Raw genomic sequence first — 16476 nt, forward strand, 5'->3', positions numbered from 1 at the left:
ACTCGAGTGGCTCGGGGTGTAATCGCAATGATTCTAAACAACAAGCACGATGGGAATGTCTCAGAAAGCAAAATTAAAGTAATACACTGGCACATATTTACATACACACATCAAATTACATGAAACGAGTGCACTAGTTCTTTGAAATGAAAGGCGACTCATTAACGGGGGGGGGGGGCTTCCAGGAGAGGAATCAGGTCATTCAGGGGGGGGGGGGGTAAGGTGACTCACGTTGGGAGGGGGGGTCTTAAAGAGGATCCCGACGCCTTCTTAAGTGCATTTTTTTTCACTAGGGAATGCTTGACGGAAATGAGTGGGCAGAAGCAGCAGAGATCAGAGTTCTGGACCCTCGAGGTCTCATTTCATTAGTGGATCCCACCAGAACCACAAGGAATCATGGGAGGTTTTATACTAGTGCGTGTGTGTGTGTGTGTGTGTGTGTGTGTGTGTGTGTGTGTGTGTGTGTGTGGGTGGGTGTGCACATGTGTGTGAGGGTATGAGTGCATGTGTGGAATATAAACGGCTTCATCCGTTTGACTTCCAAGGAATGCTCTACAGATTCAAATGAAGTCTCTCTCTCACACACACACGCACACACACACACTGCATCAGTACTACATCAGTCAGGATGGAGCAGAATGGGACCCCAGCACAACCATGGGACACACACACACACACGCGCTCGCACACGCACACGCACACGCACTCGCACTCGCACTCGCACTCACACTCGCACTCACCTGGCCATGCAGGCACCAGCTACACAGGTAAACACCAACAAAAAACAAGAATGTAGCATCATGTTAATAAACAAGTAGAAGATGAACTGGAATCAGAATCTGGGACAAGAATAATGACAAGAATATTGCCGCTGCTGCTAGCAGTGGCTGCTTTTCCCTTATGGAGGTTACACCTTTTTTTTTTTTCTTTTTTACTCAAAGATTCTTTTGTTGGAGGGAGGAAGAGGAGGAGGAGGAGGAAGAGGAGGTGTGGTGGGAGGGCTCCAGGGACAGGTCGCTGGTAGGGGGTGGTGGGTGGTGGGTGTACTGGTTAACGGTAGAGATCTGGACTCTAGAACTGTTCGGCCAGCAGCTCGCAGAGACGCTTGGACACGGAGTCCTTGCTGCAGCGCAGAGTCAGACGGTACATCTAGACACACACAGAGAGAGAGAGAGATAAAGTTAGGAGAGACATTATTCACTCCTGGGGAAAAATGTGAAAAGGGTCTGATTGTGATGAGGCATGCCCACTTTGAAAGCCCACGTGTTTTTTTTTCAATATATCAGAGCCCTAAACCTGATAAGACTCAAAATAATTTGGAACTGGCTTTACTCTAGTCCTGGGTCTAGTCTCGGTTTAACAGCCACATTGTTCAGGTTGGTGTAACGGCACCGAACCTGGTCTATATGTACAACTTGATTTCAGAATTGGAGCATGTATAAAAAAAAAATAGTACTGATCCAACATATCTAATGAACTGGTAGAAATAGGATTGTAAAGCTGTCCGCACATTTTATAGAATTATATACACCGATCAGCCATAACATTAGGACAGGACGGGCACCCTGACCGGTCTGCGGCTACGCAGCCCCATACGCAACTAAACTGCTCCTCACTGTGTGTTCTGACACCTTTCTATCGGAAACCAGCATTAACTTTTCAGCAGTTTGAGCTCCAGCAGCTCTTCTATTGGATCAGACAACAGGGGCCAGCCTTCTCTCCCCACGTGCATCAATGAGCCTCGGGTCTGACCCTGTCGCCGATTCACCGGTTCTCCTTCCTTGGACCACTTTTGGTAGGTCCTGACCACTGCAGACCGGGAACATCCCACAAGAGCTGCAGTTCTGGAGATGCTCTGACCCAGTCGTCTAGCCAGCACTATTTGGCTCTTTGTTAAAGTCGCTCACATCCTCACGTTCGCCCATTTTTTCTGCTTCCAACACAAAGTTGAAAATGTTCACTTGCTGTCTAACATATATCACACGCTGCCAGGTGCCATTGTAACCAGATAATCAATGTTATTCACTTCACCTGTCAGTGGTCTTAATGTCATGGCTGATCGGTGTATATTTCACCTTCTAATCTACATCATCAGATGCACTTGATGAACATGGAAAACACCCGTTTCTGGTTAGCTGGCGAGTGTTTGATTAAATAGTATATTTATTTTGAAATGTTGAAATCTGTCAAAGAGAAGCTACAGTATCTGCTTTGAAATGTATTTATTAGGAGTGTAAGAGAAACATCGATACACATGAGTATCGCCATATATTGTAGTGCGATACCGTGTCGGTTTTTAATTAGCCCCTTAAAAATCCTTCGGGCCCCGCTATTCGATCTTTCGGAGGTTGCAGCGGGCTCGGTTTTAAACCTAAACCTAAAGAATCTATACAAATTTAGGAGGTTAAATAACCTTCCAAACTTACGCAAAATTTTGGAGAGGATAACCTGTCATGGTGATTTTCAAAGGGGTCCCTTGACCTCTGACCTCCAGATATGTGAATGTAAATGGGTTTTATGGGTACCCACGAGTCTCCCCTTTACAGACATGCCCACTTTATGATAATCACATGCAGTTTGGGGCACAAAACATGCATTGCATGCATTTTTGCATGCAGTATAAATGTGTTATTTTTGTCTATTCTAAAATGTTCTTTATACTATGACAGTTTTCCTAAAATTAAAAGGCAATTTATTGCCTTGCTGACAGTATCGCAAGATATCGCAATATATTGAATTGTTACCCCCGTATCATGATACGTATCGTATCGCCAGAATCTTGCCACATCACAGCCCTTGTATTTATCATTCTATTATTTAGGAACCAGTTATACCTGTACCTGTGCCTGAGCGTTTGGCTCAAGTCTCAGCAGACAGCCAACCTGCTGGCCCTTGGTCTGGATCACTCCAGCACACACGTAGTTCTCTGGGTTCGGATCGACGTCGTCCAACAAGGCCGTTCCCAGTCCCAGTAGCTACGCACAAAAACACATCACCGCACACGTGTCACAAAGAATGAACGAGACCAGAATAGGATCATAATAATAATAATAATAATAATAGAGGACATTACTGACAAAAATGGGAGTATTACGAGAGGCAGAAGTTGTTCGGACTTAAAGGTTATAAATATGGATTTTCATACACTTTTTCAAAAAAACAATTAAACTAAAGTACCACAACATGAGAGCCCAGAAGCCAGATGTAGTGGACGAGGAGATTAGTGATGATAAAAAGAGTTGCAGAAGAATGAGCTGTTAAAGGTGTACATACCTTAGCTTTAAGTACTTCAGTGTCCATGCTGTGGTTAGCCTTGAATATCTTTTGTGCTTCTTGTTGAGGCCTGAGGAGAGTTCACACAAGGAGAGTTCAGCTTCAAACCTAAATACACTGACAAAACACAGAAAACTCTCACACACACACACTTACTGGCTGAGCTGTTTCCAGCGCTGGAAGAAGTCGTGTGAGGCCATCTCAGTTGGCTGAAAGAACTTGTTGATGGTGACGGGCAGCTTGAGGGTCAGGTTCTGCAGAGCTCCTCCGTATCTGAACAGAACACCAGGTCGCCATTGTAAATAAGAATTTGTTCTTAATTGACTTGCCTGGTTAAATAAAGGTTAAATAATAATAATAATAATATAATAAATCAAATAAAAGCGCATCCACACTGCAGGTCTACGCATCCCTCTGTGTTTTTGTCTGAAGCTCTATGTGGACAGGATTGATTTCTCTTGTCTAGAGCACAGAAGTTGGTTTTTTTTTGTTCGTCCCCATACTCCAGTGATAACCACAGTTCCAATTACATACTGCTTTTTTGCGAGCTTACCTGAACTTGATGTTGAGCAGCGGGGCTTCAGCGAAGTCAGTAATACACTCTATGTTGAGGACCTGTTGGATCTGGGCTCCACCCTCTACCAGCGGTTCCACTGGTTTGGTCTGAACGTTGAGCTGTGGCTGGTTTGTCAAGGACCATCAAGACATCACACAGACTGACTTCCAAACACCTCAAACTGATTATTAATTTTGTTTACACATCCCATAACATAAATAAACCTTTTTGATAAGTTTTTAAATCACTTTTTTTAATGAAATTTTACAGTATAAGAATAAACTTGACACTACTCTCTGGTAGACAAACTATAGCATGGTGACACTGTTTCAAAACATATCTTTGGTGTTTCTGTACTTCAATTTCTTGTTATTTATCAGCTGATTTATACGTCTACCGGCTGATGTCGGCTCTACTTTGAACCCAGCGAGAGATTTGTTTTGAAATGGCTGAATGCCGCGCTGTGTTCCAGTTATCCCATCTGAAGCTTTTTGTGGTTTCTAAACATACTGAAACATCGCTGCACAGAAAGGATATGAGACTGTAGCTCCCCAGGACAGCTGACTGTGGTTGTGAAGCTGGCAAATTGCACTGACGTCTTGTTCCCGTAGAATAAGTACATCCTCCCTGAGAGAGAGACAAGGTCATTCTGTTCATTAACATGGCTTTGGTGGTTTATGGAGTACTCAGTAAATATCAATATGGCAGGCACGGTCAACACATCAGGTCACACCCTCTAATGGTTGCACGCCGTTTGGTCGTGCCAGCATGCTGCTCGTTATGTAGAGGTGAGGACGGGGAAATACGGTTAGATAGAGCGCAGTAGACATGTTTGAGGCAGGAGGCGTGATGTCGAATCTCAATCAGTTGACAATCAAACAGCAACAGACATTTCTCAAAGTAACACAAAAAAAAGGTCAGACTACGCCCGCTTATCAACAAAACCCCGCAAGACCAGCCGACTCAGCAACGTGCCAAACCGTGCCCACGTGTAGATAAAACCCGCCGCCGGGCCACGCCTGCTTTTTCTGCGAAGACGACTCACCCAGATTCTGACGATACTCCGACTTGATGCCGATCTGTAGCAGCTGGTTCTCAAACAGAACCCCGTTGTTCTTGCACACAAACCTGTTGGATGAAGGCAGTTTAAAGGGTCAGTCAACACTGAAATGTTGCTTTGATAATTGTTGTTCCGTCATATCTGGAAAAAAGGAACTAGACAAAACAATAAAACATCATTTGACATCAATAATTTACCAATAGAAGCTTAATAGTGTTTGTTCCTCTTGTCTGAACAGGTCTTTGTTGTCCCTGGTGTGAGTAGCGTCAGATTGTCTGCAAAATCTTTTAAGTGACTTGTTGTATTTAGGACTCCGATTTTTTCCAGTGTTGACAATACTTAAGGTAAAGCTGGGCATGCACTGTACTATTTTAGAAATGTCGTTGTGTACTTCCTACTCCTACTGTACGAGTAGATCTTTTGCGATGTGAAGCCAAAGCTCACGATTTATGTGCTCACGCTGTACGGTCCGATCGTCAGACACGACTCCGGGTCGTTCTGACTGTTGACAGTTGTCAATAATGATTTGTTTGAAAGCTCCGAGGCAGGTAAAGTGTGTTTGCTAGCAGAGGTCTGTACGGGTCACAATGCTAACAAGACTGAAACGTGCTGCCTTGATATTCTGTGATCATCTGATCACCTCTCAGGTGGCGAGGAAGACGTGGACAGTATGGCTTGTCCATTTAGCAGAGAGAATTGGAGGTAAGCTAGCTACGTTTTACTAGCTATATCTATTGTAGCCTGCATTGTTATCTTGATAGCTACGCTCTAATTACTGTAAAAAGAGGAGAAAAAAGGCGCCGACGTTGGGGAGTCGGCTCGTGGCTCTGCTTCGACTGCGCGAGATCCTGTGGACAAACCGACTGTCCGACAGCCGGACGGGAGGAGTTAATCCGTCCTCCCCTGTACACTGCACGGCAAACGACGCCCGACGGAGCTGAAATTCGGTCTGACTCTAAAATGAGGCGCACGGCTCAAAATTCGGGCTAAAATCGTACAGTGTATACCCAGTTTAAGTAGCCCCAGCCCAACTGTCACTTGTTACCGTTGAAACTGAAACTTGAAAGAGGAGACAAGTCTAGCTAAAAGTTGTCAACAGTTTTTACTTGTAGCCACTCAACACCGTGGGAAGTTCCAGTTAAACAACCAATGACTTACTGTACATGCTGCTGTCTTCTGTGACCCAGTTATACCATTACTATGGATGCTCTGATCAGCTGATCGTAATATTTCATTATTTTAGAGTCCAACTTGGATAACAGCATGGTGGATTTTGCAGAATCTCTAATGCGAGACTCTTTCTTTAAAAACAGGAACCCATCAGCGATCAGTACTGGATCATCAAACCAAGTTATTACAGCGTTATGTTGGTGAGATGGCTGCACTCCATCAAACCAGTGGATGTTAATGGCTTATCACCAGTTTACTGTAAGTGCTTATTATGTCTCTTACTCTGACAAAAAAACAAACCCCTTCCTGTAGAGATCATGCAGAGCGGCAGCTATAGAGCAAACACATGACAAAGCTTTCCACACCGGAGAAAGGCCTTACTTGTTAAGAAGGTCGTCCGCCTCGGACAGAGGAGGAGCGGCATCCTCAGAGGGAGGAGCAGAGCTGAGAGACCACAGGACAGCGCATGGATGAAGAGAGACAGCCCACAGGACAGGACAGAGGAGGGGGATGGATAAGGACAAATGGGGGGAATGAATGGATAGAGCAGAAATGAGAGGTGGAAGAAGCCATCCATCCAACCAACCAACGCAGGGTCAGTGTGATACAGAGTGAGAGAGAGAGAGAGAAACGTGAGAAGAAGAAGAAGAAGAAAGAAGGATAAAATGCAGAGGTAGTTAGTAAAAGCAGTTTGTCATCATCATTACACAATGAAAGGTATCTGCTGGATAGTGTGTAACAAATACTCATACAGTGCAGTCAGTATGTATTTGGACAATTTCTGATGTTGTATACTCAAGCAGACAAGCACACTGAATATGAATTTAAACATTAGCTAGTGAAGATAGAGTGACGACTTTCAGCTTTGTTTTGACAGTGTTTGTATCCAGACTGGGTGAAGACGTCATTCTCCTTCTGCACTGTTCAATGTTAAAGATTTTAAAGACCTTAAAGTCAACGCTTTCACCCCCCCGGTCGCTGGTTCTTATGAAATCTGATGTGCTTGAGTACAGAGTCCAAACAACAGAAAAGTATTCACTGTGTCTACTCTATTTCAGACACTGCTCACATGTTTAAAATGTAGTCTACACCTAAAGCTTGATGCCATGAACATTGTTGGCGAAGATCATTTTTTTGGTGTGTGTGTGTGTGTGTGTGTGTGTGTGTGTGTACAGCATTTGACCCACTTTATAACAGCTGCAGTACAACATTGAGCTTTTGTTTTTGGGTTTGCAGCTTGGTATATTAACATTTGTTGAGCGGTGACAATGTATTTGTGTAGCATGACAGCATGTGTAATGTCCTATCATAAGTATAGTTACTAGTCAGTCACATTTTAAGTGCATTTTCAATTTGTGGATTAACAAAATATACGGAGTTGATAACACCAGAAATACACGCCCAAAAAAAAATCAAAATATCGCAAAAAGGTTTTTTAAAAGACGACAGTGAAAACAGACTTAGCAAATAAACGTAGACATACATAAAGACATCCACTGAAGCTTCTGCTCCACTGGAGAGACTAGAAATAGTGGCAGAGCGACTGTAACCATTCTCAAATCAATATGTGAAACAAAACAGAAATGTCACATTTTCATTGTTCGTCACCGTTTAAAGGTTTGACTGGCGCTTTTTTTAAATTGCGTCATCTCATTGTGCGCCCTCTTCTTCTGTAATGGTTCAATGGTTCAATGAAAACTAGCACCACCAACCGGCTTTTATTATGTTGATGCCCTCAACTCCTAATATTTGCATAACAGTAGCAACAGCAACAGAACTTTCTTTTCCAATTTTCTTTTTTTTTCATAAGATGGCTGAACCCTTTTGTGGCAGCAGAGCCACAGCAACAGCAATCAACTACTACGGATACGTTTGTCAAGCGTTACACTGTGGGTCCAACTCTCCAATTGTTAGCTCCCATTTTCATGTACATTGTGTTTATATGGTATATTTTCTTGCAAGAAACGGCAGGGGACCATTTAGACCTACATTTGGTAAATAAATTAAGTTTTTTTTAGGGGGTGGGGTGGGTTTGCCAAGAATTGCTTTTAATCAAAGCAAATATTTAAATAAAAATATTTATAGTATTATATTTATTTCCTAATCGTTTGCAATGTAGTTTTGTATAAATAACTGCTATAGATGACAATAACAAAGTAAAAGGACAACATTTAGAATTTTTGACAGTTTACACTGACCTGTATCTATTTTTCCCCTGATAACGCTACACTGGGAACAACAAATCCGTGTTGAAATCGGCAGGAGGAGAGCCAGTTCAGTGCCGATTTCAACATGGGAGGTGACGCTGATTTACATTATGATGCATTCAGGCTCTATTCAGTAAAATTGAGTATTGGGCGAAGCTACATTTTTAACGTTATCCTGATATACCCATTGCACTATTGTATACTGTAGAAGAAGCCAAAGATACATTTCCATTGATTCCTACCTCTCTATCTATCCATCTATCCATCTATCTATCTATCCATCTATCTATCTATCTATCTATCTATCTATCTATCTATCTATCTATCTATTTATCTATCTATCTCTCTATCTATCGATCTATGATGTATTTTTTGGTGAGAAACTTGTTGTTGAGAGGCATCAACGTATGTAGAGCAAGTCCGGTGCTTTAATGTCAACCTAAATGGCTCATGTGCATCAAGCTACCCATCCGGTGTAGTGTGTATATTACCAATGAATTGTTCCAATTTAAAAGATAAAAAAAAAAGCCTGTCCTAGAATAAAACAAGGTGCTACATTTCTATTGTTCTTGCTACTTCTGTAGTTTACTACTGGGCCCCTTACTCCGAGTCACCAGAACCCTCCACCAATAGGGAATCAGAGGTCTCGGTGGGCTGTTCCAGATCTCTGTCAATGTCCAATCACGGTAGAGGACAGGAGACAGACACACAGACACACGCACACACACAGAGACACACACACACATACACACAGAGAAAGGGAAATGAAGAGAAGGGAAGGAGAGAAAAATACGAAAAGCCAGTCACATACACAGCAAGATAAAAAAGAACAGACATGTGTAGCAGACCTGCCAACCGTGAAGAAAAGAGTCTACACCACTTCCTGCTTTCATGGTCGCCCTTCAGACTGCTGCGGGACTGAATATAGCCTGTGCCGGGCCAAAACACACACTGCCCAATTGATTTTTTTGTTTTTTCCCCTCCGCTACTATGATTCAGCAGAGCAGCTGAAGCTACTCCAGTGCACACAGATACGTTATCTCCTAGAACTAGGCTTACAACACACTCTCTAATGAAATGACTGGGATTCCACAGCTGTGGAATTCAAAGTAAAGGCCAAATGGGAAACAGTATAAGGTAAATCCAAATCTTGCCTTCCTGAAGAGAGAATTTAACGGTGGTCATCTTGATCTAATTCTTTTTTTTATAAAAAAGCCTGACCACTTCCTCACAGTGGTGCAGCTTCACACACACCCGCTCTACCCAATCATAAACAAAACCAGAATGATTCCCTGATGTAACCAGAGGCTAGATAACCAGCTGAGAAGACACAAACATGTAGAAAAACAATTTGGAGTTATTGAAAGGAAGGCGTATCCCTCCTAACGTTCCCGTACCAGTCTGGTACCGACACCACTTGTGATCCGATCTCACTTCCCCCGCTCTATATGCAAGTAAACACGTAGTAAACACACGGCTGATACAGCAGACGTTGTGACGTAATACTACATGAATGTCAGTAGTAATATCCTACATATTCCTGGATTTGGGTAGTTTATTAACATCATAATAAAAGCTTATTGTACCGGCGGTTCACGGGGACCTCCGTGCCGCAGGCGCCGCTATCTTTTCCAGGCAACATCGTGGTACAAAGCTTCAGAGAGCCAGGGATGAGAGAGAGCAGACGGGTGTCAGCTCCGTGCAAAGCACCGGAAAGAAAACGTCGACACATCTCCGACAGTATGATAACAATGCACTTTGCGTGCCTAGTCTGATAGTCTGTAGATATGTAGCCTATAGATATGATTTATTTTAATAAAATACAGTTGTACCAACAGAATACAGTAGAGCACAGAAGGCGTTTCCATGCTGCGAGGCAGACAAGCGTTCGCCTGTCTGTTCGCCTGAGGAGCGCAGTGAGACCCCGCGGATCCCAGCCGGACATCAGATGAGTAGGCGGTCCTTAATGTGGCCCAGGACACATTCGCGTACACACTGCTAAAAGAATGTGGTCATATTTGGCCCAGACCACCTCTGAATGTGGTCTGAGTGATCGGATCTCAATGCGTCTTGAGTGCGTTCACACCTGTACTTAGAGCTGTCCACTTGTGATCCAATCACTGATGACGCATGTTAATACCAGGTCTGAACAGGGCCTCTGATTATCAACTTGACCTATCAAACACTAACCTAAATACTAACCTAAAACAATGAGTTTAAAACTTCTGGACAGCACTGTCTACTAAAGAAAAAACAGCCAACTGCAAAGAGAGGCGGGAGGGCAAGGGACAGATTCAAGTAGGAGCCCTGATTGAAGTTTCAGCATACAGTATCTAACTAGGAATGTCTTCAGGTTGACAGGTCCATATTAGACAAAGATAGAGCAAAGAAAGAGCCAACAGAGCAACGATCAACACAGACACTTTACGACTAGTCGCATAGTAGTCTAAACGGTGCAAACACAGCACAAACACAGCACAGACATCACAACTACAGTACTTACATTAACAGATTAAGACACTAAACACCAGTATATGACAAATCCATTCATTCATCCCCATTAGTAGGGGTTCACCAGAGGCCCCACGACACTATAGTATTACCATACTGAAGTCACGATACGATCTTATTGTGATTTTAAGAGTATTGCGATAAGATATATTGCACATTATGCAGATTGTCAACATCTGTTTAATAACATACAGTTTCCACTCTGTTCATTTCAGAGTTTTCATTCACATATCTGGAGGTCAGAGGTCAAGGGGACCGCTCTGAAATTGGCTATGCCAGTTTTTCCTCGCCAAAATTTAACGCAACTTTAGAGCGTTATTTAGCGTTCTTCCCAACAAGCGAATATCACACGGTTGGTACCGACGCAATATGATACCAGTATCTTCACTGTAAGCTTTCTAGCCCGCTACAACCTCTGAAAGACAGAGTAGCGTTGGATTGTTAAGAGTTTCATAGTTTATATAGTAAAAGATCCGATACATGACGTCAGTGTGTCGATACAATACCGACGTTCAAAATATCGCGATACTATGCTATATCGATCTTTTCCCCCCACCCGTACCCATTGTGTTAAAAGAGTCGGATCAGGATCATTTCTATGGTACTGCTGTCTCAAGCAGACACAGTCTCTTTCCCTATGACGGCAAGACAGAAGTATCAGCGAGCTTTGCTGTAGCACGTCATACTGGACTTTGGCTTACGGCGGATTTTCTACATTTGCATATCAAGAGATGACCTTTCACCTTAGGAAGCCGTCGTCGTTCACAGCAGCAGAAGGTGCGGCAGGCCCCGCCTCGGAGAACACATCCACCAATAGGCTGCCAGCGCCGGTTGGAGCAGCACCAAGGGGAGCAGCCGAACGAATCCCAAGGAGGTCTGCTGATGGTGACGGGGTAGACTGCAAAAAAACAAAGGAAACTTGCAGTAGGGCCATGAAAATGTCGTATTTTTTGTTACAGCTGCTGGTAAACATAAAGGCAGCTGAAAGAAACCAAGAAATTCAGAGATGCACCGATTGCAATTTTTCTTCGCCGATTCCGATTTTAGTAGTTTTAATTATTTATTAGAAGCTGCTTAGAGCTAGTGTCAGGAAGTTAAACAGGTCATTATTCCCTGTCTAATATCTATTTTATATTGCAGTGAAAACATCTCCATCAAACATCTGGATTTATTAAAGTTTCTCGCAAAAATTACATTTTACGACATTACATTTGAACGCATCGTGATAGTGTTATAATTTACCTTCGCCCCAATACTCGTACGGAATTGAGCTTTAACGATGCATCGCGATGCAAGTCTATGCAACCTATGTTAACGTTGGCTGTTAGCTCCGTTATAAGCTGGACCGTGCCGAGGAAGAGACCTCCGTGCTGTCGGCAGACGAGCCGGTAACTCGGAGCGGCGTGCGTGAGAATGAATTACAATATAAGTGTTAGTTGTTCCAAATGTTTTAAGGTTGTTTCTCCGCGACTTATTTCATAGCTTTATGTCTTCTTCACGCACGCTGAAGAACTTCCACGCCGACAACATGTGTGTGTGCGTGCGAGTGTGTGTGTGTGTGTGTGTGTGTGTGAGAGACTGTGACGTTAGCGTCTGTGCTGCTATGTTTGACGTAAAACTATCATGTAGCACGTGTGTAAATGTGATCAGAAAAAAATGGGAAATATGAGACTGATCGGCTGAAAACCAGCCGGTTTTGATTGGTGACCGATCGTTCGGTGCATCTCTAAAAGAAATTCTGTCTATATGGGAATAAGCCCCTTTCAGAGAGTCTGCTTACAGCGTTGGAGGCACTCATGACTGAGGCGTCTGGCCCCCGGTCACCCCCTCCATTCAACTCTCCGCCCGCACTTTTGCTGTCATCCAGCTCTGTCACGGATACGGCACCCGGCCCCTTCTTCTTCTTCAACTTAGCCAGGATTGACGACTCCCTCTCTGGGAAGGGAGGCATCTCCTCCAGGACAGTGGCCTGAGGGGAACAGAGAGGACAATCATGCTGGAAACATCACAGTAGATGGAGACAACACGTTCAGCAAGAACTTGACTGCGGCGCTTCCGGACCATAACCATTTTTGGAGATAGTGTAACGAACATTTATTAACAATGTCCATCGGTGCTCCTTGCAAATGTTATTCTATCATTCCGTTACTGGACCTGAGTTTGGTCATCGTCAACAGGGGTCATCAGAACTAACCAGGACATCGGTGCTAGCGATGGAAGAAAGCTTCAGATACTCGACGGCGCGCTGCTGCAGCTCCACGTCCGAGTTGCGGATCTGGCTGTCGCAGCGCAGCACCTCTTGGATGGTGGCCTTGGTCTCTGGGAACAGGTTGATAAACTTGATGTAAGCCGACAGCAGCAGGGCGCGAGTCGGCACGGAGCACAGGTGGAACTTGGAGTGGAGAAGGTTGAACTGGACCAGGGGGCTGGATGACAGGACAGGACAGCAGAGTTACCGTTTATTATTATTTCAGCTGTCAACTTGGGAGGCCTGGCAGTCGCAAAACCAACTTACCTGGAGCGAGGGTCACCAGCGATGAGGTTACCAAACTCTCCCAGGATGTAGCCTCCGACCTTCACCATGTTCTCATGACAGGCAGGGGCCTGCAAGGCCTGGAAGAGACAATGATTCAACACAACTGTTTTCTAAATACGACACAACACAGTGCTAAACAACACATTTAAATCTACACCAGCACAACACCTGCTGAAGCTTTCTCAAGCATAACAGTAACATCCTACCACCTTCTTGAATGCCCTGTTAAAGGCAGGGTTGGTAAATGTTTTAGAAACATTTATGACATCCCGAAAGCAATCAATAAATCAAATACTCTGACAAATAAAAAAATTAAAACATCCGGTATCTGTAGCTGTCGCAGGACTGTAATAAACCCGTCCAATCATTTCATTGAAATGTAATGATGTAATGATTGGATGGGCGGCCTGCCTGCACGCACTCTGCCCATCACTCATTGCTCATCACCAGAGCCTTCCACAAGCTGTAGGTCGGTTGACTCCACATGGACCAATCAGGTCACACTACAAACTGACATCACTCAATCAATCAATCAATGAAGTATATCATCATCATGGCATAGTTTTAAAAGAAATTATGGTATGGCAGCTTTTCTTTATTATGACTATATGCATTTTCAGCTATATTCAATATAATTGTTCTGTATATGAGGTTATATATTATATTATATATTTCAGGTTTATATTGTAGGCCTATGGTGCCATGATGTGATATGACACTTAATTGATTGATTATGTGATGTCAGTTTGTAGTGCGACCTGAAAAATAAAATAAATAAATAAATAATAATTTTTAAAAAATGGACTCAATAAGATTATGAACCTGAACAGACATTCTATGTCAAATTTCAGTATTTTCAGTTTTTTATATTCTACAGATATACGTTATAGACATTTTAGTCGATAATAAAAAAAAAAAAGTATTGTGTTTTTGATGATTTGTAGAGTTTATGTAGTGGCACCTCAAAGACTGTCTTGGCGGCGTAGCCCTGAACGTCGTCTCGGTTGATGACGATCTGAATGACGCGATACCACACCTCTTCGCTGACGTAGTCGCCGGCGATGCGGATGAGGTTGAGAATGGTGTCCACGTACCAGGAGTAATCCACGGCATACTTCTCTGCGAGTATCGCCACTTTCAGCACCTGAATGAGGGAAGGCACAACAAACCACAGCTCAATCAGCAGAAATAAATCAGCTGATTATTTTGGACACTGCTGAGTAGACTTCAAGTTAGGTAAATTGTTTGGTTTGTCCATATTCATACGCTTTCTATACACTGCTGTTGATGAATGCAATATACAGATGGTGGAAACCAACTACCTTCACCAATTCTCACTTGATAATCAGAGAGTGATATAGTCGGTCACATATAGAGGGGAAAAAAAAGAATATAGCACGGCACAAAATCTGTCTTGGCGCACTCTCTCACACCCACCATCTCCTCTCTGATGGAGTAGTCCGCCGTCTCGAGGTAGCTGAGCATCTCGGCCACGATCTGCTTGGCATTGCTGCGATCGCACATGGCGTACAGTAGATCAGCTGCCCTCTGTCGAACACTCACATCCCTCTCGGTCTGTGTAGAGACGCAGAGAGACAAACGGTGACAAAATGGAAGAAAGAAATGTGACAGAGTTATAGATGTACCTAAAGACAAACTGTAGAACTATGTGTGCTTTGTCTTTAGTTCCAAGTGTGAGACACTAACCTTGAGCGCGTTGATGACGGTCTCGATGTGTGTCTTGACAGCTTCGTGGGAAAACTCAGAGCTGGCCAGAGTGCACATGCTCTCCAGAGCCAGGTAGCGCAGGTTAGTCTCTCTGTGCTGCAGGAACTGGCCCAGCTGATTACAGGCTCGCACCAGCAGGTTTGGCTCACTGCGGGAACACAAACCAAAAACTTAATCCACTGGTGGCCTGGTAAAACTCTCTGTGTCGTCAGATTGTGCAGGCCAGTTAGGATTGAGTAATACATCACACTAATTCATTAACAAAACAATAACAAAAATGATTTCAACACATTGAAGGAAATATCTAGAAAATGAATAAGGGTTAGTCATACTGAACATGTGTTTGGGTTAAACCCAATGTAACAAACCAGGAAGATTTCAGTTTCATCAACATCACTCCTAAATTAAAGTAAATGGCCATTATAACTGACATTTTTTTCCTTTAATTAAATGCTAATTTCTTCTGACATTAGTCATACGTGTAGCCCATCATAATACTCAAGGTCTTCTTTAAATATTTTAATACCTTCAGTCATTTCAGTCACACACTGACATCGCAACATTTTATTTTCTGCGGTATGAAAGAAAAATACAGGAATATTCACCCTAAAATTTGTACATTTTTAAGTTAAATGCATCAATCAGGTGAACTTCTTTGAGAACAAAACTAAGAAGCTATAAACAGTTTTGTGCTCTAGTAAACAATTTAATCATAAACACATTGGTTGTATAGATATGAGTGGTGATGACACAACGCACCCACAATGCATGCTTAATGAGGGAGAGAAGGGGCAGCGAGCATTAAGTCCACGGCCCCGGGAAGAGGCAAGGTCTGGGAGAGGGTTGCTGTAAAGCTCACAGCCCGAATTGCGAGCCTGCGTTTTTGCTGTCATTTACTGTCACGCTAGTTTCTCTTCTCTTCTTTGATCTCTATGTTTCACCGTGAGCGGGGGCTTTGTACACACACACACAGACTTCCATTGGCACTTTTGGCCACGCCAAGATAAACTATGCCACATTTCTATTAACAGTTTAAGCACGCCGAGTAGTGCCGAGTCGCACCCGAGGTGAACCATCTCCAGAGTCGGGCAAGAAGCGCACCTGACCCGCCTACATGCGGGTTGCGATGACGCCTCGCAGACCGTGGCCAGCTCTTGATGACCCCCCCTTCTCCGTCTAAAACTAGCGTGAGTTACGAGCGAGACTCAACTCATTTCTGTGCAGGAGACGAGAGAGAAAGCGTTTTTAAAACTCTCTTTGTGTTTAGCTCTCGGAACTCCTGTAGCTTCTAACTGAATCTTTGTGGTTTGAAGTTTAGTTTGTCTCCTGCCTCCCCGTTTGTACTTTCAGATATTGGCTTACTTTCAGCTGTTTCGGAGTCGTGTTAAGTTACTGCTGATGAAAACCCGACATTTCCTGATTTTGCTGCTTCATA

The 16476-nt window shown here is 43.5% G+C and overlaps 1 protein-coding gene across 7 annotated transcripts in view; it reads right to left on the reverse strand.

Moving 5' to 3' along the window:
* Positions 1 to 420: 420 nt before the first annotated feature.
* The window catches only part of ap2a1 (adaptor related protein complex 2 subunit alpha 1), a 30504-nt gene continuing 14448 nt past the window's right edge, over positions 421 to 16476 (reverse strand). For 2 of the 7 annotated variants that reach the window (XM_037791509.1, XM_037791507.1), the window contains 16 exons: positions 15021 to 15189; positions 14751 to 14888; positions 14275 to 14457; positions 13293 to 13390; positions 12972 to 13203; positions 12558 to 12746; positions 11521 to 11675; positions 8871 to 8933; positions 6441 to 6503; positions 4875 to 4957; positions 4367 to 4456; positions 3827 to 3950; positions 3430 to 3546; positions 3274 to 3343; positions 2835 to 2975; positions 421 to 1149 (listed from right to left, as the gene is read on the reverse strand). In XM_037791509.1, coding sequence (XP_037647437.1) covers positions 1072 to 1149; positions 2835 to 2975; positions 3274 to 3343; positions 3430 to 3546; positions 3827 to 3950; positions 4367 to 4456; positions 4875 to 4957; positions 6441 to 6503; positions 8871 to 8933; positions 11521 to 11675; positions 12558 to 12746; positions 12972 to 13203; positions 13293 to 13390; positions 14275 to 14457; positions 14751 to 14888; positions 15021 to 15189 — 1993 coding nt within the window. In that variant the 3' untranslated portion in view covers positions 421 to 1071. The remainder of the gene's footprint in view (positions 1150 to 2834; positions 2976 to 3273; positions 3344 to 3429; positions 3547 to 3826; positions 3951 to 4366; positions 4457 to 4874; positions 4958 to 6440; positions 6504 to 8870; positions 8934 to 11520; positions 11676 to 12557; positions 12747 to 12971; positions 13204 to 13292; positions 13391 to 14274; positions 14458 to 14750; positions 14889 to 15020; positions 15190 to 16476) is intronic. The other 5 variants (XM_037791510.1, XM_037791512.1, XM_037791511.1 and 2 more) reach the window with 5 other exon arrangements.

Source organism: Sebastes umbrosus, chromosome 14, assembly GCF_015220745.1.
Source record: "Sebastes umbrosus isolate fSebUmb1 chromosome 14, fSebUmb1.pri, whole genome shotgun sequence".
In the NCBI taxonomy this organism is placed as follows: domain Eukaryota; kingdom Metazoa; phylum Chordata; class Actinopteri; order Perciformes; family Sebastidae; genus Sebastes; species Sebastes umbrosus.